Source organism: Erinaceus europaeus, chromosome 21 (genome assembly GCF_950295315.1).
Source record: "Erinaceus europaeus chromosome 21, mEriEur2.1, whole genome shotgun sequence".
In the NCBI taxonomy this organism is placed as follows: Eukaryota; Metazoa; Chordata; class Mammalia; order Eulipotyphla; family Erinaceidae; genus Erinaceus; species Erinaceus europaeus.
This window is the reverse complement of record NC_080182.1, coordinates 25868545-25895219: the sequence shown is the minus strand read 5'-3', so window position 1 is coordinate 25895219 and position 26675 is coordinate 25868545. Positions and strand designations below refer to the sequence as shown.

The window sequence follows — 26675 nt, the reverse complement described above, 5'->3', positions numbered from 1 at the left end:
AGTGTATACTATTAGCACTACTACTATGAAACATAACCTTTAGAATAAATTAGTCTCTTACAGATTAAACCAGAAACTTCAACCTTAAGCTAGTAACTACTGAAAGAAATTCTAGCTGCATATTTCCAAACTCCTACAAATCAACTCCATCTGGAAGACATCTAATTGGTTCGAATTCAGACTATCAAAACAAACACATAGTTCATTTTGTTCAACTTTCCCTTTAGATGACCTGTTCGGGCTTTACATTATCTATTCAGTTTCCTAAGCTTAAACTCCATAGTCGTCTTCAATTCCCACTTTTCTTCTGTCATCTTTGACTCCTATCTTATAGAAATTTGATAGGGTTTACTCTTCCTCTCCTTCCTAGTCCAGCACCTAATCTACCTAGTCAAAGCACTCATTCCCTGAAAACTGGATTTCTGCCTCTGCTTTTAAGTTTGATTTCTCCCTTCATTTCTTTTCTGTAAACAATGCAGGTTTCCATCACATATGCTTTCCTATTACTGGTTTCCTGTTATTTTTGTACACCAAAGTCTAAACACAGCTAGCCATTTTTGTAACAGTTCCTGCAGAACTCCACTTATTTGTCAGTTCAGCAAGAGTGGTTTTAGCTGCTTCATACACTGTCATCACCAAGACTGTTATGCTAAGTCTTGCCGCATCTGATATGTGTGCTTCCCTCTCCTCTAGGTTTAGGCTCATCCTAACATGTATTATAGGCCCAAGTCAAAAGTCACATCCTCAGTAACTTAAAGGTACCAGTTCATTCTGCCTTCCCCTTTCTAAGCTCTCGCTTTTCTTTCTCAGTATTGCACTTTACTGAACAGCACACTGATTCCACACCTCACAGCATTTACTGTGTCAAAACAATGTTATTATTTATAAAACTGAATCCCTCGTTATTCCCTTCAAGTGCAAACTACATCTTACTCTGGCTGGAGTAAGTATATCCTCGAGCATCCACAAGGCAGCAGTCATTCAAGATGGGCCAAACTGTGACTCCTTGTGGGAGGAGGGGGGGGATCCTGAAAATGTAAACCTGATTTTTGATGCTCTCAGGTGGTTTTCATCAAATATTTTCTGTAAAGGATCAGATTTTAGGTTTTGCAGGCCACCTGTGGCCTCTCACATGTTTGTTAACTTCTCTTAAATTATCTAGCTGTAAAAAAAATACTCTTTAGTTTGAGAGGCCTACATAAATGGGCCTTACACGGGCTGGAGGTTAACTACAGGCCATAGTCTATCCAGCCCTGCCTCCTTAAGGAACAGTTGAGCATTTTATAGTCTCTGCAGCTAAAGATTTAGGTTAAAGTCAATACTTAACTAGTTCTTGGTTTTTGTTTTGTTTTGTCTTAAATACTACAAGCACTTAACATTACTTTTTAGTTCTAACATTCAAACAGATAATCCTGGAGTTCTTACCAGCTCTTTCAGATTTTTCTTTCTGTTCCCGTAATTCCTCTCCCTGGCTCATCATCTGTTTGATGCGACTACGAAGTTGGGCAATTTCTTCTTCTCTCATTTCCAGGGTTTCATGCATCTGCCGTTTTGCTTCTGCTATAACCATTCCCTGAGTAGAAGAACAGACTGTAAAGCAACTGCATAACAAAACTGCATTATCAAACAGCTACCTTGAGCTTTAAAAAGCAGAAAAACACTAGATCCCTTATTAAGGATAGCATAAGGAATTACTTCAGTTACATTACAAATGAAGTCTGTGTTCTGCACTACATCCTACACTATGTGCTACAATAAATTATTTTATATCTGAACTGGGGAAGTAACTCAGCAGGAGAGCACATGCCTTTTGATAAGGCTCTGGGTTTGATTCCTAGAACCGTAGGTGACAAAGCAAAGCTCTGGTCTCTCTCTTATTTAAAATTTTTTATTTTAATAGTAATTTTATAGCAATACCTTTTAGTTAAAAGGTTTATGCTATACATTGTTTATAAACATGCATAATACTTTTCCCTATCTCAGTTTCTAATTAGCCAAATAATATCTTTTTTTTTTAAAGATTTTATTTATTTATTGATGAGAAAGATAGAAGGAGAGAAAGCACCAGACATCACTCTGGTACATGTGCTGCTGGGGCTTGAACTCAGGACCTCATGCTTGAGAGTCCAGCGATTTATCCACTGTGCCACCTCCCGGACCACAATAATATCTTTTATACTTGCTGCAAAGCCACAATAAGAACTATAATAACTGATTTGGGCTATAATATAGGAGAGCCTGAGAGGCTGATGAGAGTACAAAGTTACTGTTACTGCCACCCTGGATGGAACAAGACTGTGTGCTCACCTATTTTGTGTTTCCCTGTTCCGACTGTTTCAGGCTGTACCTACCACTCTTTACTGTAGTCAGAGAGGCACCCCATTCCTACTATTTGTTAACTGCTACACTCTTTCCACTCTAAATAATCAACACACACACACAGTAACTGGTGGCGGTGGAAAGAGGGGGAGATAAACCAATGTTACATGATAAATTAGTTAATTGTAAGTAATATCAAATGGAATTAAATATAGGATCTCCTGAGAAACTTGTCTACTGAAAAACAAAATTCTGTGATATCTATTTTAAGCTCTTAAGAAGAGTTTTATAACAACAACAATAATAACTACAACAACAAAAAATAATAAGGACAACAAAAGGGAAAATAATAAATCTTTAAAAAAAAGAGAGTATTAGCTTACTCCTGGGGTTTTTCAACCCCTGCTTTAGAGGACTCTTCCCAATGGCAAATATTAATGGATGGATACATAAAAACCAGGTTAAGGCAGAACATTATTACATGAAACTTCAAAACAGAACTGTGGACTTTGGGTTCTTCCAAAACCAAATCACAACTGAAAGGGGGAAGGCAGTAAATAGAGACTAAAAGAAGTCATGAGTCACATAAACCAATTACAGTGAAAGAAACTTCTTGTACCCTGATATATAAATATGGGGGGAAATATATGAGACAATCTGAAACTGACTAGATAACTTGATCAAATTAAGGAATTATTGTTAAGTTTTTAGTTGTGATGATGCTAATGTAGTTATTAGGTTCTTAGGGAAAAAAATTCCTTTTTTTTTTTTTGCAGCAAGATAGAGAGCAGAGAGAGAGAGAGAGAGAGAGAGAGACAGAATAGCACCAACACTTCCCCCAGTGTCTCAACACTTCCATGTGCTATGCCAGGGGCTCAAACCTAGATTGCATTTATGTCAAGGCAGGTGCCCTAACAGATGAACTATCTCATCAGTCCCTAAGGAGTCTATTTTTAAAAATAGAAATACTTATGGAAGAAATTAACGAGATTTCGTGGATTTGCATAGAAATAATCCAAGGTAAAGACAATGGGAGCTGGTTGCGGTCAGAAGCAGGAAGTTTAACCATGAGAGACTAGCAGCTGACACTGGATGGTAGGCTTGTAAGAATTTGTTAGTCCTACATTTGTGAGTTTTTTAGATGTTTTCATAGTACTAAGTATTTCTTTTAACTTGGGCCCTCATAAAGTTAATGGAGCATAATCTAGCAAGATGAATCACAGAATATAAAGACTGCCAATACATTTCAATAACAGAGCAGCTCTGACATGTTATTAATTCCAGGGACACTTAAAATGCTGTGGTTATAAAGCATCATGTAAAAAATGTTGTATCACTAATTAGCTACTGCTTTAAAAAAAAAAAAAGAATTTGGGGCTGAAAAACTTGGGTCATGAATTTTTCAGTTGTCACTTCAAATTGCCAGCCTGAACTACATATTCTGCAATTCATTTGCATGAATTTGTTTATACTAATGCCACTTTACTTTTTAGGCAATTTACGTGAGAGATTAATCTGTTTCCTTTAAAGCAGAAAGATAAAACTTTAGTATTCACATTAGTGAATGCCTTTATCATAAATATTATACTAGATATAATATTTATGTAAATATAAATATTTATAATTAGTAATGCCTTAATTATAAATAATTCAACGTTTTTGAAAAATATTACATAAGACGGTTACTCTAGAACATAAATAAAAATGCTGTCTGGGATCAAGAAATCATAGGAAAGCAGCTTCACAAGTACAAAACTAAAGCTAACACTGATATAAACCTCCAAGTCAAAACAAAAAGATTTTTCATGGAAGTAGTTGCTTTTTGGCAAGAAGTCTAGAATGCTTACAACTGCTTCCAAAAGTAGATTCTGGGGCCCCCTGACAAATTTTAGTATCATAGATTTATTGTTTTACCTTATCTTGTTCAAGCTGTTCAATTAAGTTCTTTGCATCACGCAACTGAGTGATAAGTTTAGTCTTCTCAGCCATATGAAGCTCCTAAAAAAATTTTAAGAATTCATTTCCATCTCTAGTAAAGCTTCTCTTCATATGAGAACTGTACATAGTAGCTAGTTTGGATATGTCTTATAGCCTAGTAGGAGAGAAAGCAGGCAGAAGGTCTCAGAAGTACAGGAAATGCTACGGAATACAGGACACCACGTACCCTTCTCTGTGCTGCCCGTGCAGGAAGGAAGGGAGAAGGCTTTGTAGAGGAGGTGAAGGCCATAATGGGGACTGTGGGATAAGCTCTACAAGGTTACAATTCCCAAACTCATTCGCTTTTACCTTCATCTTTTCTAGTTCTTGAAGTCTTTCATCTAGCTGCTCTTGCAGTGCCTCTTTTTCACTAGTTAAAAGGGCACACTGTTCCTTGTATGACTGGATTGTCTTCTTACAACGCTGCAGTAAGTGTTCTTGCCGCTTAACTCTTTGCTGAAGTGTTTCCAGAGTTTTAGTAGAAGCTCCATCTTCCACTAACAATAAAGTGGCATAAACAAGGGCAGTTAGCAAGGAATGAAGAGGTCCATGGAGCACTTGCTCTTTTAGAACATGAGTGCATTCTTATGCCCATACGCTGCTATCCTTTGACTCAAATCAACAAAAGAAGGGGACACTTCCAAACCTCTAGTCTTCTTTAATAGTTCTCTAAAGAGTTAGTAGTGTATTCACCTCTTCCATGGTTCAGCCTCAACCCAACTGGCACACAACAATCAGTAGTAGTAAACTAACGTAACCTAAACCTACCTTCCTTGAAGATCATCTCATGTCTTTTGAAAGTACACCCTATATTTTAACATCTATCCCAGAAGGACTAAAAAAAAGTATTCGTGTGCCCTTTAAGGAAGGCAATACTCCTGGGAAATGTCATCATGTGGATGTCGTAGAATGAATTTATACAAATCTGCATGAGCAGAACAGATCTGTTAACATGAAATCTAGCTACTACTACTAATAAAACTATAATTTTCAATTATAATGACAATAAAATGCTATTTATAGACATTATTTTTTAATATTTTATTTATTTAGAATAGAAATAGAAATTGAGGGGGGAGGAGGAGACAGGCATAGGGTGAAAGAGAGACACCTGCAAGACTGTTTAACCACCATCAAATATTCCCCCTGCCATTGGGGATCAGAGGCTTGAACCGGGGTCCTTCCACATTGTAATGTGTGTGCTTTACCAGGTACACCACAACTCGGCCCTCATACATTTTCTATTATTATTATCATTATCTTCATTTTTTTATTAGATGGATATATCCAGAAATTGAGAGGAAAGGCAAGCTAGAAAGGGAAAGAGACAGAGTTTCGCCATTTGCGAAGCTTTTGTCCTGCAGGTAGGGACCAGGGCCTTGAACCAGGGTCCTTGTACACTGTAATGTGTGCACTCAACCAGGTGCGCCACCACCCAGCTACCCTCATAGACTGTCTAAGAGGTCTAACAATGATTATTTAATTGCTTTCCACTGAATGACAACAACAAAGAACTGAAATCTACCTAATTTTTCTGGGACTCTTAGTATCAAGAACATTTTATTTCTATTTCAGCCCACATCCACTAGCTCATGGGCTATAATCTCTCATCAAACTTCCCTAGTTTTTAAATAAGTCGTCTGACAAGATGACGCTTACCTATGGGTTCAGCGTCGCTCTCTTCATCCTCTTTAGTGACAGCTTCAGCCCGGGGCCCCACTGGAGGGAGTGAATCATCATTCATAGGACCATTTCGCAGCCTTTGTTTCAGCAAAGAAACCTAAAAAAAAAAAAAAAAAAAAATTTGCTTCATTAAGAAGAAACCATGACAGCTATGTTTTCTTTCAAACAGAGAGACTAGGGTAAATAATACCTTTTTTGTTATATTGAGTAAATTATATCCTTTTTGGCTTTTTAGACTTGCTATCTTCACTGATATAGTTAGCCAACATATATAATAAGTTAAAAAGTGGAAGGTGGTGAATAGGTAAGGCATTAGACTCTAAAGCACAAGGTTCTGAGTTTGATTCCCAGCATTTTAGGTGTGTTAAGAGTAAAGCTCTGGTTCTCTCCTCCTTCCCTTCCCTTTCCTTCCCTTCCCTTTTTCTCTCTCTCTGTAAATAAATCTTTCTTTAAATACTTTTTAATATTTATTTATTTTCCCTTTTGTTGCCCGTGTTTTTTATTGTTGTAGTTATTATTGTTGTTGTTACTGATGTCGTCATTGTTAGACAGGACAGAGAGAAATGGAGAGAGGATAGGAAGACAGAGAAGGGGAGAGAAAGACACCTGCAGACCTGCTTCATGGCCTGTGAAGCAACACCCCTGCAGGTGAGGAGCCGGGGGGTTGAACCAGGATCCTTAGGCCGATCCTTGTACTTTGCGCCATGTGCACTTAACCCACTGCGCTACTGCCCGACTACCATACATAAGTCTTTTTAAAATTTTTATCTAGGGCAGGGGAAATAGCATAATGGTTATGCAAACAGACTCTCATGCCTGAGGCTCCTTAGTCTCAGGTTCAATCCCCTGCACCACCATAAGCCAGAGCTGAGCAGTGCTCTGGTGTTTCTCTCTCTGCATCTCTCTCAAAAATAAAATAAATAAAAATACTTTTAAAAAAAAGCAAATAAATAAATTAATTAATTAAAATTTTATCTACCCCATAAACATTGTAAACTGAGGTAACCACATTTTTTTTAATTTAAGAAAAGTAGGCTGGAGGGACAACATAATAATTATGCAAAAAAGACTCTCATGTCTGAGGCTCCAAAGTTTCAGGTTCAATCCCTAATACCACTTTAAGCCAGAACTGAGCAGTGATCTGGTTTTTCTCTCTGTATCTCCCTCTCATTAAATAATTTTTTAAAAAAATTAAGAAAAGCAAAGTCCTTTAGAATACGTCACTTTTTTTTTTTTAGCATCTAAGATCTTAAAGATATCCCTACCTACCCTGTACTAAATCCTAACTTTTTGTTTGTCTAAAAACTTTCAGTTTCGTGATCTGGGAGGTGGCACAAAAACTAAAGCATTGTACTCTCAAGCATGAGATCCTGAGTTTGATCCCTGGCAGTACATGTACCAGAGTGATGTCTGGTTCTTTCTCTCTCTCCTCCTGTCTTTCTCATGAATAAATAAATAAAATCTAAAAAAAAACTATTCAGTTTTTCTTTTAGCTTTTTACCTGAGTCTGGAGAACACTGATATACTGATCTTTTTCTTCTAAAGAAGCATCAAACTCCTCTTGGAGATGTTTCTTTGCTTGCTGATCCATCTGGAGTTCCTAAAAAAGAGAAAGACTTTTAAAATAATATACCAAACATTAAATCACAGAATCTCCCTCTTCCCAATACAACAAACTAATCACCTCTTTCATTCTCTCTGTCTCTACCTTAAAAAAAGAGAATGTGGAGGTAGGCAGTGGCACATCAAGTTGAGAACACATGCCACAATGGACAAGGACCTGGGTCCCCACTTGCAGGGGAAAGCTTCACAGGTGGAAAACAGTGCTACAATATCTCTCTTTCTCCTCCTTCCCTTCTCAATTTCTCGGTCCTATCAAAATAAATAATTTTTTTCAAGTATTTAATACCCCAAATCATAAACTTCTTCATCTGTAAAGCAAAGAGTTTGAATCAGTTATTCACCAAGCAGTAAAATGACAAGTTTCTGAAATTTAAATATTGCTTTAAGTCATTAGTGAATCATTGGAACTAAATCCACTGGTCTAGACTTCTTTGGTATGTCAGACACCAATGACTAGCTTCTCAATTGAGGAAACTGCTTTCTGTGGCTTTAAGACCACTGTCTACAGGCCCACTAACAGTCTCTTTACGTCCTTCCTTTATTCTCTCCTCATCCACCCCTCTGAATCTAGTCCTATGTCCTCAGAACTTTCTTTCTTACACTTAGTCCACTAAAATGCTAGAGGTTAGCATCTGGAACCTATTAGATGTCCCATCACAACGCTTCAATTTGCCTGGGATTCCTATTTTTCTCATTTCCTAACCCCAAGGTATTCAGTCACATTTTACACATCTTTGTTGATTCCCTTTATAGAATCAAATTTCTATAATGTTTGGTGATTTCCCTTAGGAACCCTCTAGAGAGAATTCTTACCTCTGATTTAAAGTCTTGCTCTGTTTTAATCCATTCTTCACATATTTGCTAGAAACTTTCCTTCAAATAACATTTTCAAGGACTTACACGCAATACCTTCTCCTTACATTGTTTCGAATTTACCAACTCTCCAAAAACACTGAGGCACTACTATCTGCACCAACCGTCCTCTATTCCCACTCTGCCAGAGATCTCTAAACACAATCTTTATTGTTCTTTGCGTCAAAGACTCCAGGCTTACAGTCCACCCAGAGAAGTAGTCCTATATGCTGGTCTTCGGACCAAGACATGTCAGGAAGGAGTTTGCACTAGCCAAGGTAAAATATGAAACTGAAGGCCAAAGTACAGAGTTTTTCTTATGACCTACAATTCTTTCATTTAAACAAATGAACTTCATCCTGAGACAATGTCCTTCTTTGCTATTAAATAAAACCTTCCATGAAAGAATAGCAATAAGAGAATCTGATCTTATTTATGCCTATGTTGTTACTAAAAAAAAAAAAGTTAGTAACACAATTAACAATTCTCCTTTCCCTACTTACAGAAGGAACTGAAGGCATATTTCTTCAGTCCATGAAATTTAAAAGCCTAGAAAATACTTTATGACTTTGCACAGGTCAAGTTTTTGGATCAGAATAGCTCTCTGTCTCCTCAGCAGCAGTGCAGTCCTTTACTGTGAAGTCCATTTCTTAAAGTTTTCTCTGTCCTACTAGACTCTTTATATTCTGGCATTCATACTAACCCACAAAAGAAAGGAAGGGAGGGAGGGAGGGAGGGAGGGAGGGAGGGAGGAAGGAAAGAAAGAAAGAAGGAAGGAAGCTCAATTTATGCTGTTAAGTTTTTTAATGTTTTTACCTTCTCATCAGATAAGAAGCCTTTGGATAAATAACAGCTCTTCTAGTTACGTTCTAGGTCATTTTACTCTTTAGTCATATTTTAGTCATGTTTCTCCTTCCCTCTACTTCTCAACTGCTATTTTACCAACAAGAGCTCTAAAAACAACAGACTAATTTTAAAGGAACTTGAGTTGTCTGTTTATATCCCAAGCCAACTACAGTCCACAGGTTGGCTAGTCAAATGTCCAACACCTCCAGGGGTTGGACAGCTTCAGGAGCTGGACAAGAAGGGGTTCACAGCTTCAAAACTGTACCCTTGTATCTAAAGTCACTTGCCACTTTCAGAAAGTTCTATGACTAGACTCTTGGAATAACTAAGAACAAATCTAACTCTTCTTCCCCCTGACACCCCTTTAAACTCTGGAAGCAGATAAAATCAACATTTGATTTTTCTCCAAACAAACCCACTCTTCTCCCACTACTCCTCATCTAAACAAACGGTACCACCACTCACTGCTGTTCAAGTTAAAACAGTAGAGCCAAATTTGCTTTCTTAATTCCCCCCGACCACCATCCCAATCATCAGTAATTTACAAAGATACTACCTTTCAAATAGGTAATATCAAGTCATTTCTCTCCAATTCTATCCCTACTACTTTGAGTTCTGCAAGAGTTTTCTTTTCTTTTTCTTTTTTCGTTTTTGCCTCCAGGGTTATTGCTGGGGCTCAGTGCCTACACCATGAATCCACTGCTCCTGGCAGTCATCTGTGTGTGTGTGTGTGTGTGTATGTGTGTGTGTTATTGTTGTTGTTGTTTTTGGATAGGACAGAAATTGAGAGAGGAGAAGACAGAGAAGGGGAGAGAAAAATAGACACCTGCAAGACTTGAACCGGGATCCTTGCACTTTGTACTACATGTGCTTAACCCAGTACGCTACCACCTGGCCCCCTCTGCAAGAGTTTTCTGATTCCCACTTCTATTCTTATCCTTCAGGTAGGTGCTCACTGTCTAAGATCACAATCAACCTTCATCCCCGTATGCTTACTTTAGTTTCCATAAAAGAGCTGTTTCTAGAGAGTTGGGCAGTATCGCTGAGGGTTAAGTGCATGTGGCACAAAGCACAAGGACCGGCGTAAGGATACCGGTTCCAGCCCCCGGCTCCCCACCTGCAAGGGAGTCACTTCACAAGCAGTGAAGCTGGTCTGCAGGTGTCTATCTTTCTCTCCCCCTTCTGTCTTCCCCTTCTCTCTCCATTTCTTTCTGTCCTATCCAACAACAACGACATCAATAATAACAATAATAACTACAGCAATAAAAAACAAGGGCAACAAAAGGGAATAAATATTTTTAAATTTTTTTTTAAAAGAGCTGTTTCTTATCTTTATCATTTCATTGTGTATGTACACACATCTTGTCCATTATAAAAAGCTTCATTAGGAGGCGAGGAGATGGCTTGCCTGATACAGTGCACACTTCACCATGTACAGAAACAGATTCAAGTCCCTGACTACCACATGGAAGCACCAAACAAACGGGAGGCTTCACTAGTGGTGAAGCAGCACCGCGCCATCTCTCCTTCTGACTTTCACCCTCAATCTGAGAAAAAAAAAAGTCTCAGGGGAGTAGTGAAATTGCAGAACCCTAGTGAAGCCCTGGAAGGAACAGAAAGAAAAAAGGGGGGGAGGAAAGGAAGGAAGGGAAAGAAAGAGAGAAAGGGAATGAATCCAAGAAAGAAAAGAAAACGTCACTGGTCAAGGACTGTGTCCTATCTACACTTATGCATTCTGTATTTTAGGATGTATGTATACGTAGACCTAATAACCCAGGAGTTTAGGAGGCCTGGCATAAAAAATTATTTACTGACTAAATAACAATGTTCTTTGGTCCTCTCCTGTAATATATCTTTACCTTTTCTAACAACTCCTGAGAGGTCATGGCTTAAATCCTATAACCCTCCAGGATTTATATTTTTTCAATATTCCTATAACTTGACCAAATCCTTTCAGGGAAAAAAAAAAGTGGTGTGACTTAGAATTCTTTAAATTCAATATCATGTGATCTGGGAGTGGCACAGTAGGGAGAACTCTATAGACCTGCAAGTGTGACGTCCCCTGGGCATTACTTATGCCAGTGATGTTCTGGTTCTCTTACTCTCATTAATAACTGAAAAAACACAATTTTTTATTGAGGGGATTAATACTTTACAGTGTAGTCATTAATATGTGAGGATAATTTCATTATGCACCAGGACCCCACAATTCTTCCCCTCCCTCTCCCGCTCCTTCCCCACAGTCCTTTGCTTTGATGCAACCCATCATGCCTAGCCCACGCTTCATTTCATCTTCTCCCTCCCTGTCCCTATATATTACATTCAGCTTGTTTTTCCCATTGCAGATAACAGTTGATTAAAAAGTGTTGCTATTTTTTTCAAATAATTATTAGGTTGTCCTATTCTCATAGAAGGCACGGAATGAAAGTTGTTCTTGACTGCTTATGCAAATGACAATCTTGCTAAATAAGACATTCTTTTTAAATTATTTATTACTATGAGGAAAAGAGAATGAGAGAACATAGAGAGAAAGAAGCAAAGTATTGCTCAGCTCTGGAAAAAGATGGTGCTGGGGATTGAAGCTGTAGCCTCTTGGATCTCAAGCATGCAAGTTGGTCCTCTAACCTGCTGATCTATCTTCCCAGCCGCAAATAAGACATTCTTTCATTAATTCCACTATCCATATATATCTTGGGAAAACCACATCAAAGAACAGCTGGAGGAATAGTTCACCAGGTCAGCCCAGGTTTCAGCCCTGGAACACTGCATGACACTGAAGAACCTCTTATGATATAGTGTGTTTCTCTCTGTGTGTGTCTGTCTCTAACTGAATGAAAAAGTTGGCCCAGGATGGTGAAACAGCACATGTATTAGACCCCAGACACACACACAGAGAGAGAGAGAGAAAGAGAGAGAACTAACCCTTGATCTTGTATAATAGGTACATTATACTAAGGAAGTGCACATGAAACTATTATAGCACGTACAATAAATGACAAATTTAATGACTACTCTCAATGCTAATTAGTACAACTTACCTCTCTTAATTCTGCAATTCTCCGAAGTGCTTTGTCTTGACTCTGACTCAATATGCCCTTTAATTAAAGAGAAGAAAAAAAAAAAAGCGGTTCAAACAACCGCATGGCAAAGTAATACAAATCAAGCTAAAAAACAATTACTATTAAAATGTTTTAAATGTTTACATGAAAGTAATATTATGGCTGTCTCTGTGTTGAAATTTTGTTAAAAGCTAAATCAAGATGCAAAACAACATATATACATATACATATGTATAGGAGCTATGCAACCACAATTCTCTACTGTCACCTAGTGGCGAAGTTTCACAATCTACCGACAAAACAACCCATAGACAACTCACAGACACACTAGCAAGACAGCCACAGAGCTGAAGAATAAAATATCCTATTGAGAATTTACAGGATATTGATAGTACAAATGGTTATGCCAAATGTTATCCCACTTTCAGAAGAACATGTTAAAAATCTTGCAACACAGGAGTAGATTAAGCACTGAAATCTCAATACCAAGATTTTAACTTTAATTCACAGCTCAGCATATGCCAGAGTGATGCTCCAGCTCACTCTTCTCAATACCCTTTCCCTTTCCTTCCATTTCTTTTATTTTTTTAATATTTCATTTATCTTTATTTTTATGAGAGAAAGACACAGAGTGAGACCAGAACATTGCTCAGCTCCAGCTGATAGTGGTGGTGCTGGGGACTGAACCTGGGACCTTGGAACCTCAGGCATGAAGGTTTTTTGCATAACCACCATGCCATATATACAGCCCTTGCTTTTCTTCTCTCTCTCTCTCTCTCATTAATCTTTAAAAATGATTATCAAGCACGTGGCGCAAAGTGCAAGGACCGGCGTAAGGATCCCAGTTTGAGCAGCAGGTTCCCCACCTGCAGGGGAGTCGCTTCACAGGCCATGAAACAGGTCTGCAGGTGTCTATCTTTCTCTCCCTGACTCTGTCTTCCCCTCCTCTCTCCATTTCTCTCTATCCTGTCTAACAATGACGACAACAACTACAACAACAATGAAAAAAAAAGGCAACAAAAAGGGAAAATAAATATAAAAAAATGATTATCAAAATAAAAACTACTCCATTTGTAGTATAATTTTTCAAGCATACTTAGAATGCTGAATTGGCAATAACTAGAGTTGCCACTATATGATTATACTCCTGAACAAAGCTAAGGAATTCAATAGCAGGCCTTAATGAAGACTAGTATTTATGGCATAGTAAACATTTTAAAATAATGTTCAGGGATAAGTGAACTAACTTTACCAAAGCTCGTTTTATAAATAAGTCCTTGGTTATGCAATTAGCATCTTTTAATATGACAAAACGCTAAACTATTTTCAATGATTATAAAAAATAAAACTACCTTTTAAATAACGCAGCAAACTATGGCAACATTCAATGAGTGTGGTGATTTCCCATTAGCATTACCATGTGATTACCATTTAGAAAACCTGGAAGGAAATTTTTGGCCACAAACAGGATGGTAATTGAAACCAGATGGGTAACCAAGAAAGTTGGAATAACTTCTCCCCGTGCTCTTAAATTAAAGCTTTACTAGCAGCAACCTTGTGAAAAGAATAGTGGAGACTTAGATTTTAACTCTCTTATAGTTAGTTATACAACAAGCCTGGGGCATTTAAATCAAAAGGGAAAGCACAGAGGTCATGTTTCCCTTTATCACTAAAATAAGGATAGAGATGCAGACTGAGACACTAGCCTCAAACGCTTGAAAGAGGCAAATGTGCCTTGAATCCAAAGCCCTTAAACACTGCAGGGCTTAAAAGTCAAGAAAGACTACTGCTATCAGAGGTTAATAAAGAATAAAGAAAAAAGAAATAAAAAGCCACTCTGGGACTTCTTGATTATTCTCTTTATCAAAGTCCCTAGTAGTGAAAAAACACATTAATCCCATCAAGAATTATTAAAACTGAGGGTTAGAACTGTTTTACCATCAGATCCTTTCTAATTTTAAATTTTTGCTTAAATCAGTATCATATCACTTACTTGTAGCTTTTTCTTCTCTCTCTGAAGAACCTGATAAGCTGTAACAAGCTAAAACAGAAAAGGTTGTAAATTAGTGATTCCTAAATAAATGCGGTTAATTATCCTAAACTCTGCTAAAAAGATCTCTTGTGGAAGTCAAAAAACAATCCTTACAGGCAGTCCAACCTAACAGATGCATGTACAGTCAAAAATAAATAACAAAACATATTTCTGAAAACTTAAGATACAACATGACCCAAACCTTTTAAAATTTCAGTACCTAAGTCATAGATGGGGACCAGAGTCAAAGTGGCTAATGAGAAACAGGGCTTTAAAGCCCTGTCTACTTCTCTGGGTTCAAGTCACCTGATAGGTTTAGCCTAATAATTCCCAGTTTGTCAACATTTTATAGTTCCAAAAATCTTTCAAAATATGTGTTTTAGATACTTCACTTAGAAATGATTTTGTTTGGTTGTAGGGTAAGACTACACATATTTTAGACATCATTAAAAATAGAAGTCATAGCTAATTTTACTGGCCTATCATTGTATATTTGTTCATTAAAGTTAACTACAAAACTGATTCACAAAGAAGACAATAAAACACTATGCACTCTTTAAAACATATAATGATAATGATGATAATGATAATGATAATGATAAGGCTACTTGCTCCAGAAAGGCTTTCTTGGGGAGGAGCTATTCTGTGGGACAGGTAAGGCGACTAACACAATTCCACCAAAGCAAAAGCACTACGTGAGCACTACGTTCCTGATAAACAAGAGGGGGAGCTAGAAATGGAGGAACACTACTTCCTTCCTCTCATATATCAAGCAGGATGTGTCCTCTTGGAAGGGTGTAAGCAGTTAAAATTTTATAAGTATCATTACTATTACTTTTATTATCATCATCATCCTGTTGTCACCAGGGCTCCGCTACTCAGGGTCACCTTTTTCAGATAGAAAAAATTTTTTTGATTGGGGAGTTAATGGTTTACACAACTTCTCATCTCCCCATGCAGCAGGGCATCAAGGTTCCCTCCACCGCCTCCCTTTCTCCCCTTTCCCAGATTCCTTTGCTTTGGTGCAATGCACCATATCCAGTCTAAGTTTCACTTTGTGATTTTTTTTTCCAGAGTGCTGCTCAACTTTTGCTTATAGTTGTGTGGGGACTGGACCTGGGACTTTGGGCCTCAGGCATGAGAGTTTCTTTGCATAACTATTATACTATCGCCTCTCCCCAAAGCTTCATTTTAAGGCAAAGTTTAAACATAGGTATGATAAGAGTAAATCAAATGCCTCAGAAAAATCAGACTCTGTAGATGCATTTGGGGTCAGAAGTAAATGGAATCAGGTTGGCAGAAGAGTTTACTCTGGAAACAGAGCATAGAAAATGAAAGGGGGGGAGTCGGGCGGCAGCGCAGCGGGTTAAGCGCAGGTGGCGCAAAGCGCAAGGACCTGTGAAAGGATCCCGGTTCGAGCCCCCGGCTCCCCACCTGCGCGGAGTTGCTTCACAGGCGGTGAAGCAGGTCTGCAGGTGTCTGTCTTTCTCTCCCTCTCTGTCTTCCCCTCCTCTCTCCATTTCTCTCTGTCCTAACTAATAACGACGACATCAACAACAATAATAAAAACCAATAAGGGCAACAAAAGAGAAAAATAAATATAAATAAATATTTTTTTTAAATATTGTTGTGAGATGGGAAAACAATAAAAGTTGTGCTGAGTGTCCAAGTAACCCTAGAGAGAGGGGCTAAGAAAACAAAGGGGGGCTTCTGGGAGGCATAGTTTATGGAGTAGCTTTGATCAGATCTTTGCTCTCCCCAAAACAACAACTGAACGCTACAAGAGATCAACTGGACACATAATCTACAGCTGAAGGATCGACAGCCTCAGGTCATGCCACCTTCTAGACACCAAGTTACAGAGGCTACCATTCTGACTTCTCGGAGCAGACAACTTCACCAATGCGTCCTGGACCCTCGCATCTCCAGAGCTCTGGTCCACCAGGGAAAGACAGAAACAGGCTGGGGGTATGGATCAATGTGCCAACACCCATGCCCAATGGAGAAGCAATTACAGAAGTCAGAACTCCTACCTTCTGATCCCCATAAACAACCTTGACCCACACTCCTAGCTAGAGAGAAGTGATAGGATGAAGAGGACTCTGTGCTCCAGCTCCATCAGCACCCAGAGAGAGAGAAGGAGAAGGAGAGGGACATGTGGAGGTAGTTATGCTGTCATGAGTGGCTTGGAGGGGAAGAGAGGAGTGAATCAGAAAAAAAGGGGGCAACTATGTATAAATGCGGACAGATAGTTGTAGAGATGATGGCTGGCCCGTGTCTACAGCCTTAGGGGAACTGTGGTGGATTGCAGTGGGGAGACTGAAGATTCAGAACTCTGGTGGTGGGAATGGGGTGGATTCAAACCCCCGTTGACATGTAATTCTGTAACATAAAAAAATAAAGTAAAATAAAGAAAACAAAGGGGCACAAAACGAGAACCTGAAGGCCACAGAAAAGTTTTCCTCAAAATTTTACTAAACCTTGTGAAACGGCAGCTAGATCTCTGAAAGTCTTCAACAAGATAACTGTCACAAACCACCTACCACTAGTAACCAGTGTATCTGAGAACGTAACAGTTTAAGCCAACTACAGGAATATAAAAATTCATAAGATAATACAAATTAGAGAACAAGTGGAATACATTCTGATACAGACCGAAAAAAAAAAAAAAAAAAGCCATGCTCCTACCTCAGAATACTTTACTTTATAGCCATTCGACCTTCGCTCCATTCTTCGCAAGCACTGTATCAAATGTTCTTTGTTGAGACTGTCCAAATTCCCTAGTGAGTCTTCAGCCTCACTCTCTACATCAGAGGGTGGATCAAAGGTGGCAGAAGAGTCTAGGTCAAGGCGATTCAGGGACTCTCTGGAAGACGTTCGTACCAAAGACTCTTTAGAGGAAGACCGAAATAGAGATTCCTTTATTGGACTTCGAAACAAAGACTCCATAGAAAGTACCCGGAGCTGGAGTTTCTGTGTAAATGGCTGCATGTCACCTGCCTGTAACCAAAAACCCAACAGGGCATGTAGTTAAAGTCCACACATTCAGAAGTCTCATAAGCTCATCACCATCGGTAATGTACTAAAACACTGAGCAAGTTCAATTCATACTCCTGATATTTTACTTAAACCACCTTCTGAAAACAAGAACTATCTTATAATGTTTTTTTTGGGGGGTAGGGGGACTGGACTTGGAGTCAGTGGACTGGGGTGTAGATCCCGGGTCTGTCACCAGGCAGTAGAATGACCTTCACCAAGTCACTGCCCTTTAGTTTTTTCATCTATAAAACAGATGAAAATCATCCTTTCTCAGCTGACCTCACAGGGCTGCCATAAGACTAGCCCCACTAACCCGTAACACCTTTGGAGGCAGTGAGCATCTGCACAGCTGCTGTACTCACAGCGTCTAAATGCAGATGTATTCTGTGAAGGACGAAGTGTGAGGTAGAAATCAAGGGGCCTTTATTTGGAATCTTTATATGGATTGGTAACTTCTGGTCACACTTTTCAACAAAAGAAGGGAGCCCAGTTGGCTCACTAAGAAAACGCCAGGCAGAACTGACTAGTGACATCTAACTCTGCTTTACTTATCATTCTGTCTATTGGACGTAAATATTAGAGCAAGAGTCCCTTTGTACAGATTAGTAAGGCTGATGTTAGAAATAGTGATACATGGGGTCAGGTGGTAGCACAGCGGGTTAAGTGCACACAGCGCAAAGTGTAAGGACTGGTAAGGATCGATCCCCCAGCTCCCCACCTGTAAGGGAGTCGCTTCACAAGCAGTGAGGCAGGTCTGCAGGTGTCTTATCTTTCTCTCCCCCTCTTTGCCTCCCCCTCCTCTCTCCATTTCTCTCTGTCCTATCCAACAACGACATCAATGACAACAATAGTGATAACCACAACAATGACAAAACAACCAGGGCAACAAAAGGGGAAAAATGGCCTGGGGCCAGGTGGTAGCGCATCTAGTTGAGTGCACACGTTATATTGCGCAAGAACCCAGGTATGAGCCCCTGGTGGTAAACCAGTGTTGTAGGTGTCTCTCTCCCTCTCTCCCTCTCTATCACCCTTTACCCTCTCAATTTCTGACAGTCTCTATCCAATAAATAAAGATAATTTAAAAAAATTTTAAAAAGGGAGTCGGGCAGTAGCACAGTGAGTTAAGCGCACATAGCGCAAAGCACAAGAACAGGCTTAAAGATACCGGTTCGAGCCCCCAGGTCCCCACCTGCAGGGGAGTTGCTTCACAGGTGGTGAAGCAGGGCTGCAGGTGTCTATCTTTCTCTCCCTCTCTCTGTCTTCTCCTCCTCTCTTGATTTCTCTCCATCCTATCCAGCAACGAACAACAACAACAATAATAACCACAACAAGGCTACAACAAGGGCAACAAAAAGGGGGGGGGATGGCCTCCAGGAGCAGGGGGTTCATGGTGTAGGCACTGAGCCCCAGCAGTAGCCCTGGAGGCAAAAGAGAGAGAGAGAGAGAGAGAGAGAGAGAGCAAGGAAAGAAAAGAGAAACAGTGATAAGCAAGAGATTTTATTTATTTATTTTTTTGCCACCAGGGTTATTGCTGGGACTCTGTCTGCACGACAAATCCACTACCCTTGGTGGCAGCCTTTTTTTTTTTTTAAATTTATTTTATAGGACAGAGAGAAACTGAGATGAGAGGGTTAGATAGGGAGGGAGACAAGAGAGACGACTGCAATACTTGTTTTACCATTCATGAATCTTCCCCTCTGCAGGTGGGGATCTGAGGCTCGAACCCTGTCTCTGTGCATAATGTGTGCATTTAACCATGTGCACCACTGCCAGACCCGAGATATTCTTTTAATCAGTGTGAATAACATTCATTTGAACAAGCAAAAATGAAAATAACATAATTCTACAAACTATTCCAAGCAGCAGTATTTTGTTCAGTTAGTAGCGTGCAGTGCTTTAACTGGCGCTTCCTAGAAACTCATTCTCATTAGTGGAATGGCATCCACTGAAAAGCTCAAGGATGCCAAGAGTGAAAATGCTCAGGGGAGATTAACGTCACGTGTAGGTAAAGAGCAAAGGGGAATAAAAACATCCTTTCTCATAACCCTTTTATTAACCAGGCCAGAAAAGAAAAAAAAAAACTTTACTTTTCAATATTACAGATTTAATAGTAGTATTAGGGAAAGTTGAATTTAGAAGAGATAACATGCACCATTCCCTTTACTTAGAAATTTATCACAAGTTATTTGGAATAGTAAGAGCTGAAAACAAGCCAGATATGTACTACTAGAGGATTCATTATGGAAATAACATAAATGGAAGGAAGTTCAAGACAGGCTCTGTGACAGAGACAAAAACCAGGTTTTGCACCTGTCTGTTATGATCCTGCATAGTTATACACACACCCTTCACACATCAACTAAGGACAAATGCTAAAAGTTAATGAGTGGGTGGTTCTGAGATATCATTTCAATGTCACTTTGTAGTTTTCTATACTTTTTAGTTATTTTTTTCGTAACATGCAAGATCCATCTTGCTGCTGGGGATGCAGGAGGGTGGGGAAATTTTATTTATTTTATTTATTTATTTTAAAAAGGAGACATAAAGAAAACCGTAGGATAGGAGGGGTACAATTCCACACAATTCCCACCACCATATCTCTATATCCCATCCCCTCCCCTGATAGCTTTCCTATTCTTTATCCCTCTGGGAGTATGCACCCAAGGTCATTGTGGGTTGCAGAAGGTGGAAGGTCTGGCTTCTGTAATTGCTTCTCCATTGAACATGGAAAATTTTTTAAAGGGGCCCTTGTGCTCAACAACTTTAAGAATTGCTTTACAGATACTTCACTGCCGGCCACCTTATAAGCAAAAAGTACTTTTCAGTTCATACATGCTATCCTCTTATGAACAGCCCTAGATCACATAAGTGAAGCAAACCTAGAAAAGACTGGAAATAGCTGTAATGTTAGGTTAGCTAAAGCTAAAGAACAATGTCAAAGATGCGCATTTAGAAACTGGTCAAACCTATTATCTGCCAACTCTACTACGTTTGGAAGTAACATATAACTGTAATGAATCAGTCTGTGAATTTTTGGGTAAAGTTGTCTAAATTCTACTCCCAACTCCATGCCTTTACTAAGTTACTTACTCTCATTAGTCTTGTTTCCTACTGAGTAGAATGAGGGTGATTAAAAAAAAAAAAAATGATGATGATGATGATGATACTAACACCACTCATTTCATGATGTACAGGTGTCACAAAGAACTGAATGAGTTAATTCATGAAGATGCTTACAATGTAACTAATACCCAAAAGTTGTTAGTTAATAATTAACAAAATTTGTTGTTAATAATCTGTTAGGGAAAGGAGTCTGGAAAATAAGAACATTAAAACACTCAAGTTACTATGCAAGAGGACCTGGGTTTGAGCCCTGAGTCCTCACCTGCAAGGGGTGGAAGCTTCATGAGCAATGGAGCAGGCTGCAGGTGTCTGTTTCTTTCTCCTCTCTCTTACCCTATTTCCTCTATCTCTATCACAATTGGAAAGGAGGGGGGAAAGGAAGAAAGGAAGAGAGAGAATGCCAATGTCACTCACTAGCTTACATGGAATAAATCTGACTTCATTACAAAGGGTGACTGTGAAGAGAAATGCACATGGAGTACTTAAGAGCCACAAATGGTTAAAAGTAAACAACAGGGGCCCGGAGGTAGTGCAGTGGTTTAAGTGCACATGAAGGGTTAAGCGCACATGGCACGAAGCATAAGGACCAAGGATCAGAGTAAAGATACTGGTTTGAGCCCCCGGCTTCCCACCTATGGGTGTGGGGGGGGGTCACTTCACAAGTAGTGAAGCAGGTCTGCAGGTGTCTATCTTTTTCTCCCCATCTCTGTCTTCCCCTCCTCTCTCCATTTCTCTCTGTCCTACCCAAAAACAACAACAACAACAATAAGGGCAACAAAAATGGGAAAAAATGGGCTCCAGGAGTGGTGGATTCACAGTGCAGGCACTGAACTCCAATAATAAGCCTGGAGGCAAACAAACAAAGAAAAAAGGAAACAACAAATACCATCATGTTATTGCCTCTACATTGGAGACTGCTGGAAATAACCTAATGCTAATAATTTCTAAAATGAAACTAACACATTTCTATTTTTATGATTTTTTTTTTTTTTGAGAGTGTGTTATCACTCTGGCTACTGGTGGTGTCAGAGATCTAACCTGGGACCTCTTGCATGCAAGTCCTGTGTGTTATTGCTGTACTATTTCTTGACCCTTTTCTCCCTTTCTTTTTGAAAGAAGTCAAAAGAATATCACTTAAGTTCTATCTCCAAATAAAAATTTTGATGGGTATAATTTAAACTCTCTAATAGTAGCAAAAAATAGAGCCAACATTAAAAGAAATCCCATTTCCAATATAAATTCCTCTATAATGTTTTACAAGTATAAAATCAGATTTTATTTGTCAAAAAGTTTTCCCTTCACTGCTATTAATTTTTAAAACATATAACAGTGGGATCTTAAATTATTAACATATATACATGGATAACTCACGGCTTAGCAGGCAGAATGCAGGCCTTATATGAGTCATGTTCCAGGTTCAATTCCAAGCAATACATGTCTTATAAGTGTTACAACAGAACTGAACTCTAGACTCTGACTGATATCTCTCTCTCTTCCTCTGCTTGCTTCATGAAATAAGTCTTTGAAAAAAATCTTGCAAGAAATCATCTGATTTTACCATACAATATAAAGTGTTTGAATATCATTATTTCAATATAAAGTCAAATGCTAATGATACAGATTGATCAGTACCTTAAATGACATGCTATTGTCTTCAATAACATTAATAACAGACCTGAGGAGTTGTCGGCTCACTTCCATTAACACTGTCAGGATATTTTGTGGCTTGAACAGATGCATTCTATGAAAAAGAAAGAGACACTGTAAAGATAATAACAGGTAACTAAAGTTTCAAAGCTATTAAAAATAAAAACCAGGTACCAAGATTCATTACAACCATTTATCTGTTAAACAAAATTAGTCTCTGTTCACTTATTAGATATTTTCATGCAAGGCAAAACTAGTATGGTAAGTATTTTTAAAAATTCATTTTGTTGTATTATATATAACTAAATAGCAAAGATTAGTATGTAGCAAAATTTATTTCAAATTAATCACATGTATCTCTTCCTTCTACTATCCCTAGTTTTGTCCCTTGTAGCAAAATGAGTATCAGGAATCCATCAGCAAAAATACTTCAAGTAAACTACTGCCAATTGTTCCCTACAATAAAATAATACTTGAGTTATTTGAACTACATTCTGTATAATAGCTGTATTACAAAAATAGGAATCCCTCATTCATTTGAAGTCATCACTCTAAATAAAATTATGACTATTTTCAGGCAAAAAAAAAAAAACAAAACAAAACATCTAAAATTATCTTCTTCCATATGTGAAAACTTTTTGTTTTGTCCTGTTGGTAGGACAAATGCTCTAATTTAAGCAGCATTCTAATTACATCATGCTTGCATGGGTCCCACTGTAATAAGTGAGTCTTTGAGATTTAAAAAATCTATACTGCATCCCTAGTAAATGAAGGGCCTAAATGAAATTAGAGCTATAGATATGGCTCATGGTAAAATAACCTCCACATTATAAAAGGTGACTGTGTTTCAGTGACTTGGTAGTTAAATAATACTTTTTCCTCTCTACCTCTACAGCTGACCAAGAAAAGGATAAAGATGTGACTTTACTTATGCTTTAATGTAAGAGTAGAAGACACTTGGCATTGCAAAGATGTTCTCGCATTTTTAATCACTACATAGGTGGTACTAAGAAATTGGGTATGATTTAGGCATTGTGCATTTATTACAGCATCTCTTATCTCCATACTAAACCATAATGTGTCAGAGAGCAAGGACTCCGTATCTTCACCTGTGTCCCCTGGACCTACCCGGCTCAAGCTCAGTCAGTAAGTGCTGCTAAATCTCAGGGGCAGGGAGGCGGCTCAGCAGTAGAGCTCATGACTTACATGCAGAAGATACTGGATTTGATCCCTGGCATCACATGATGGAACAGTGCTCTGGTTTTTCTCGTTCTCTTTCACCTCTCCTCCCTCCCTTTCTCAGTTAAACGAGTAATAAAATTTCTAAAGAGGTTACTGCTTTAAATATAGAAGACTTTTGAAAGCCTTCACCTAGAGAAAAGTCTGAAGAACTAGCACAGCATATGTCAACACTCAGTAGTCACCAATATTTTTCTATTAGTATTTTTTTTTTTTGTAGTCGTTGTTGGATAGGACAGAGAGAAATGGAGAGAGGAGGGGAAGACAGAGATGGGGAGAGAAAGACAGACACCTGCAGACCTGCTTCACCGCTTGTGAAGCGACTCCCAGGGGCTCGAACAGGGATCCTTAAGCCGATTCTTGTGCTTTGCGCCACCTGTGCTTAACCCACTGCACTACCGCCCGACTCCCTCTATTAGTATTTCTATAATTCTATTAATTTTGAGATAACAGTAAAACTTTTCTAAAGCAGGATTAAACTAAAAGCACAGACCTCTTGACAGATTCATCTTTGATCACATTTTGTTCAATCTTTCAATGAGTAAATTGACTGTCAAGCATTCAGAGGAGAGTAGTTCTTTTTTTTTTTTTTTTTTTTTTTTTGCCTCTAGGGTTATCTCTGGGGCTTAGTGCCTACACTATGAATCCACTGCTCCTGGAGGCCATTTCCCCCATTTTGATATGCCCTTGTAGTTGTTATTGTCGTCATAGCTGTTGTTGGCTAGGACAGAGAGAAATCAAGAGAGATGGAGAAGACAGAGAGGAGGAGAGAAAGACAGGCATCTGCAGACCTGTTTCACCACTTGTGAAGTGACCCCCTGCAGGTGGGGAGGTGGGGACTCAAACCAGAATCCCCACACCGGTCCTTGCGCTTTGCACCACATGCGCTTAACCTGCTGCACTGCTGCCCAGATCCTGTTTTTTTTTTTTTTTTCTTAATTTGGCATAATCAGCTGCACTTTTCAAAAATAATGAATTTGGGGAAAGTTGGCAATTGTTTAAGTCATCATGAAAAGGAGTAAACCCTCACCAAATTTTTTATTCTAGTATAGATTATGCTAGGTTATTATTTTGTTCTGTGGAGAGAAATGAATTTTATCTGCATGAATCAAAACATATGTAACACTAGGGATTTACAGTTACTTATATTAGTTTTATATATTTTTCAGTTAAATACTCCCTACAGAGAAAACTTAAGAGTTTAGACCATGTAAATGTATCTATACTGCATTAATGAAACAGGGTTATCTTGTTGCTGTTAAAAAGCTACCATAAAACACACCAGCCATCAGAATTCAAGTTTACTGGATTTGATTTTAGAGCAGGGTTAGCAGCAGGGCAAAAAAGATGCTTTGAGAGGTGGTAAGCGACAAGCAACATGACATTTGCTTCTAAAATTATGAAATTCCTTTGCTTCCCCACAAAGGGAATGCAGAAAGCCGTAGAAGGACTCACCACACTGTCAGTCTGTGTTTTAGGCTGTTTGGAGGAATCCAAAGCAAAGATAGTATACTCAGAGAGAAAAGCAGGCTCTGCTATCATCCCGGCTAGTAGCTGTCTCATTCAGTGTAACAAGCAGAAGTACAAAAATAAAACAAATGATCAAAAACAAATCATAAGGATAAGTTGCAAAGTGTCCTCACCACACAGCATGCACAATACTAATATGGCCCTGTGCCACCACTAACTACCACTACCACCAGTCCACCTGTAGAAATGACCACTTCCTGGGGAAAAGCCAGGAAGTTGATCAGTTTTGGCTCTCAAAAGTCTGACGTTATAAACAACTTGCTTCTTGGCAAATGATATATGCAACAGGCACCACCACAGCACAAAACATGTCTAACAATTTGGTATAAGGCTGTATAGCAATAAAAACAATGCATGGTAAACACAAAACCTTGGTATAACAAATGTCAAGCCATTCATTTTTGAAGTTGGAACTGTTCAGGGCAGTGTGGCCATCAACACCAGCAGAAACCATTCATTCTACATTCAAAAGGTCAGCAAGGAAATTTATGGGGAGATTAAAACACATAATTTTTAATTTTATTTTATCATTTTATTGTTTATAATTCAACCCCCTCTTCTGCCATGTTCTGGAACCTGAACCCTCCGCTAAACCACAGAGTCCAAGTTCTGTTTTGTGTTTTCTTATTTTTCAACTTTTTTTTTAATGAGTGATTTAATAATGATCTATAAGATTGTGGGATAAGAGGAGATACAATTCCATACAATTCCCACCACCACAGTGCCATATCCCATCCCCTCTGTTGGAAGCTTCCCTGTTCTTTTTTTTTTTTTTAATATTTATTTATTTATTCCCTTTTGTTGTTCTTGGTTTTTTTTAATATTTATTTATTCCCTTTTGTGGCCCTTTTTTATTGTTGTGGTTATTATTGTTGTCATCGTTGTTGGATAGGACAGAGAGAAATGGAGAGAGGAGGGGAAGACAGAGAGGGGGAGAAAAAGACACCTGCAGACCTGCTTCAACACCAGTGAAGCGACTCCCCTGCAGGTGGGGAGCAAGGAGCTCGAACCAGGATCCTTACGCTGGTCCTTGCACTTTGCACCACCACGTTCGCTTAACCCACTGCGCTATAGCCAGACTCCCGCTTCCCTGTTCCTTATCCCTCTGGGAGTATAGACCAAAGATCTTTATGGGGTGCAGAAGGTGGGAGATCTGACTTTTGTGATTGCTTCTCTGCTGGACATGGGAAATGACGGTTCGATCCATACCCCTAGCCTGTCTCTACCTTTCACTAGTGGGGAAGGTGGGAGTTCCAGGATGGATTTCTAATTGGTTTTTGTATCTGCCTCGATCATTTTATTCTAGACTGTTGCTTTTTTCATGCCCCGGCAATAACACTGGGGGCAAAAATAAATAATGAAAAAGAGGACATCCAATATGGTATCATGCATGTGCAAATGCATTTCCCAATGCCACATAAATAATGACATCTTAACTTTTCTAGACTGACCTATTATTTTAATTTTATCTACATAAAATATAAATTGTATTAAATTTATATCCCAATTCATTTTTTAACTAACTGCCCTCTTAACAACTTCATTTTAATTTTTTATTTGTTTGTTTATTTTCCCTTTTGTTGCCCTTGTTTTATTGTTGTAGTTATTATTGTTGTCATTGTTGTTGGATAGGACAGAGAGAATTGGAGAGAGGAGGGGAAGACAGAGAGAGGGAGAGAAAGACAAACACCTGCAGACCTGCTTCA

At 38.8% G+C, this 26675-nt stretch overlaps 1 protein-coding gene across 15 annotated transcripts in view; it reads right to left on the bottom strand.

The window, feature by feature from the left end:
• Window positions 1–26675, bottom strand: part of GOLGA4 (golgin A4) — a 98407-nt gene that overhangs the window by 55002 nt on the left and 16730 nt on the right. For 9 of the 15 annotated variants that reach the window (XR_009547068.1, XR_009547069.1, XR_009547070.1 and 6 more), the window contains exons 3-12: window positions 24895–24993; window positions 22229–22294; window positions 17080–17391; window positions 14353–14400; window positions 12339–12395; window positions 7481–7579; window positions 5956–6076; window positions 4606–4793; window positions 4234–4317; window positions 1426–1573 (exon numbers count right to left, since the gene is read on the bottom strand). Coding sequence is in view for 11 of the 15 variants with exons in the window: in XM_060180598.1 (XP_060036581.1) it covers window positions 1426–1573; window positions 4234–4317; window positions 4606–4793; window positions 5956–6076; window positions 7481–7579; window positions 12339–12395; window positions 14353–14400; window positions 17080–17391; window positions 22229–22294; window positions 24895–24993 (1222 nt within the window). In the remaining 4 variants the exon portion in view is untranslated. The remainder of the gene's footprint in view (window positions 1–1425; window positions 1574–4233; window positions 4318–4605; window positions 4794–5955; window positions 6077–7480; window positions 7580–12338; window positions 12396–14352; window positions 14401–17079; window positions 17392–22228; window positions 22295–24894; window positions 24994–26675) is intronic. The other 6 variants (XM_060180602.1, XM_016185542.2, XM_060180601.1 and 3 more) reach the window with 5 other exon arrangements.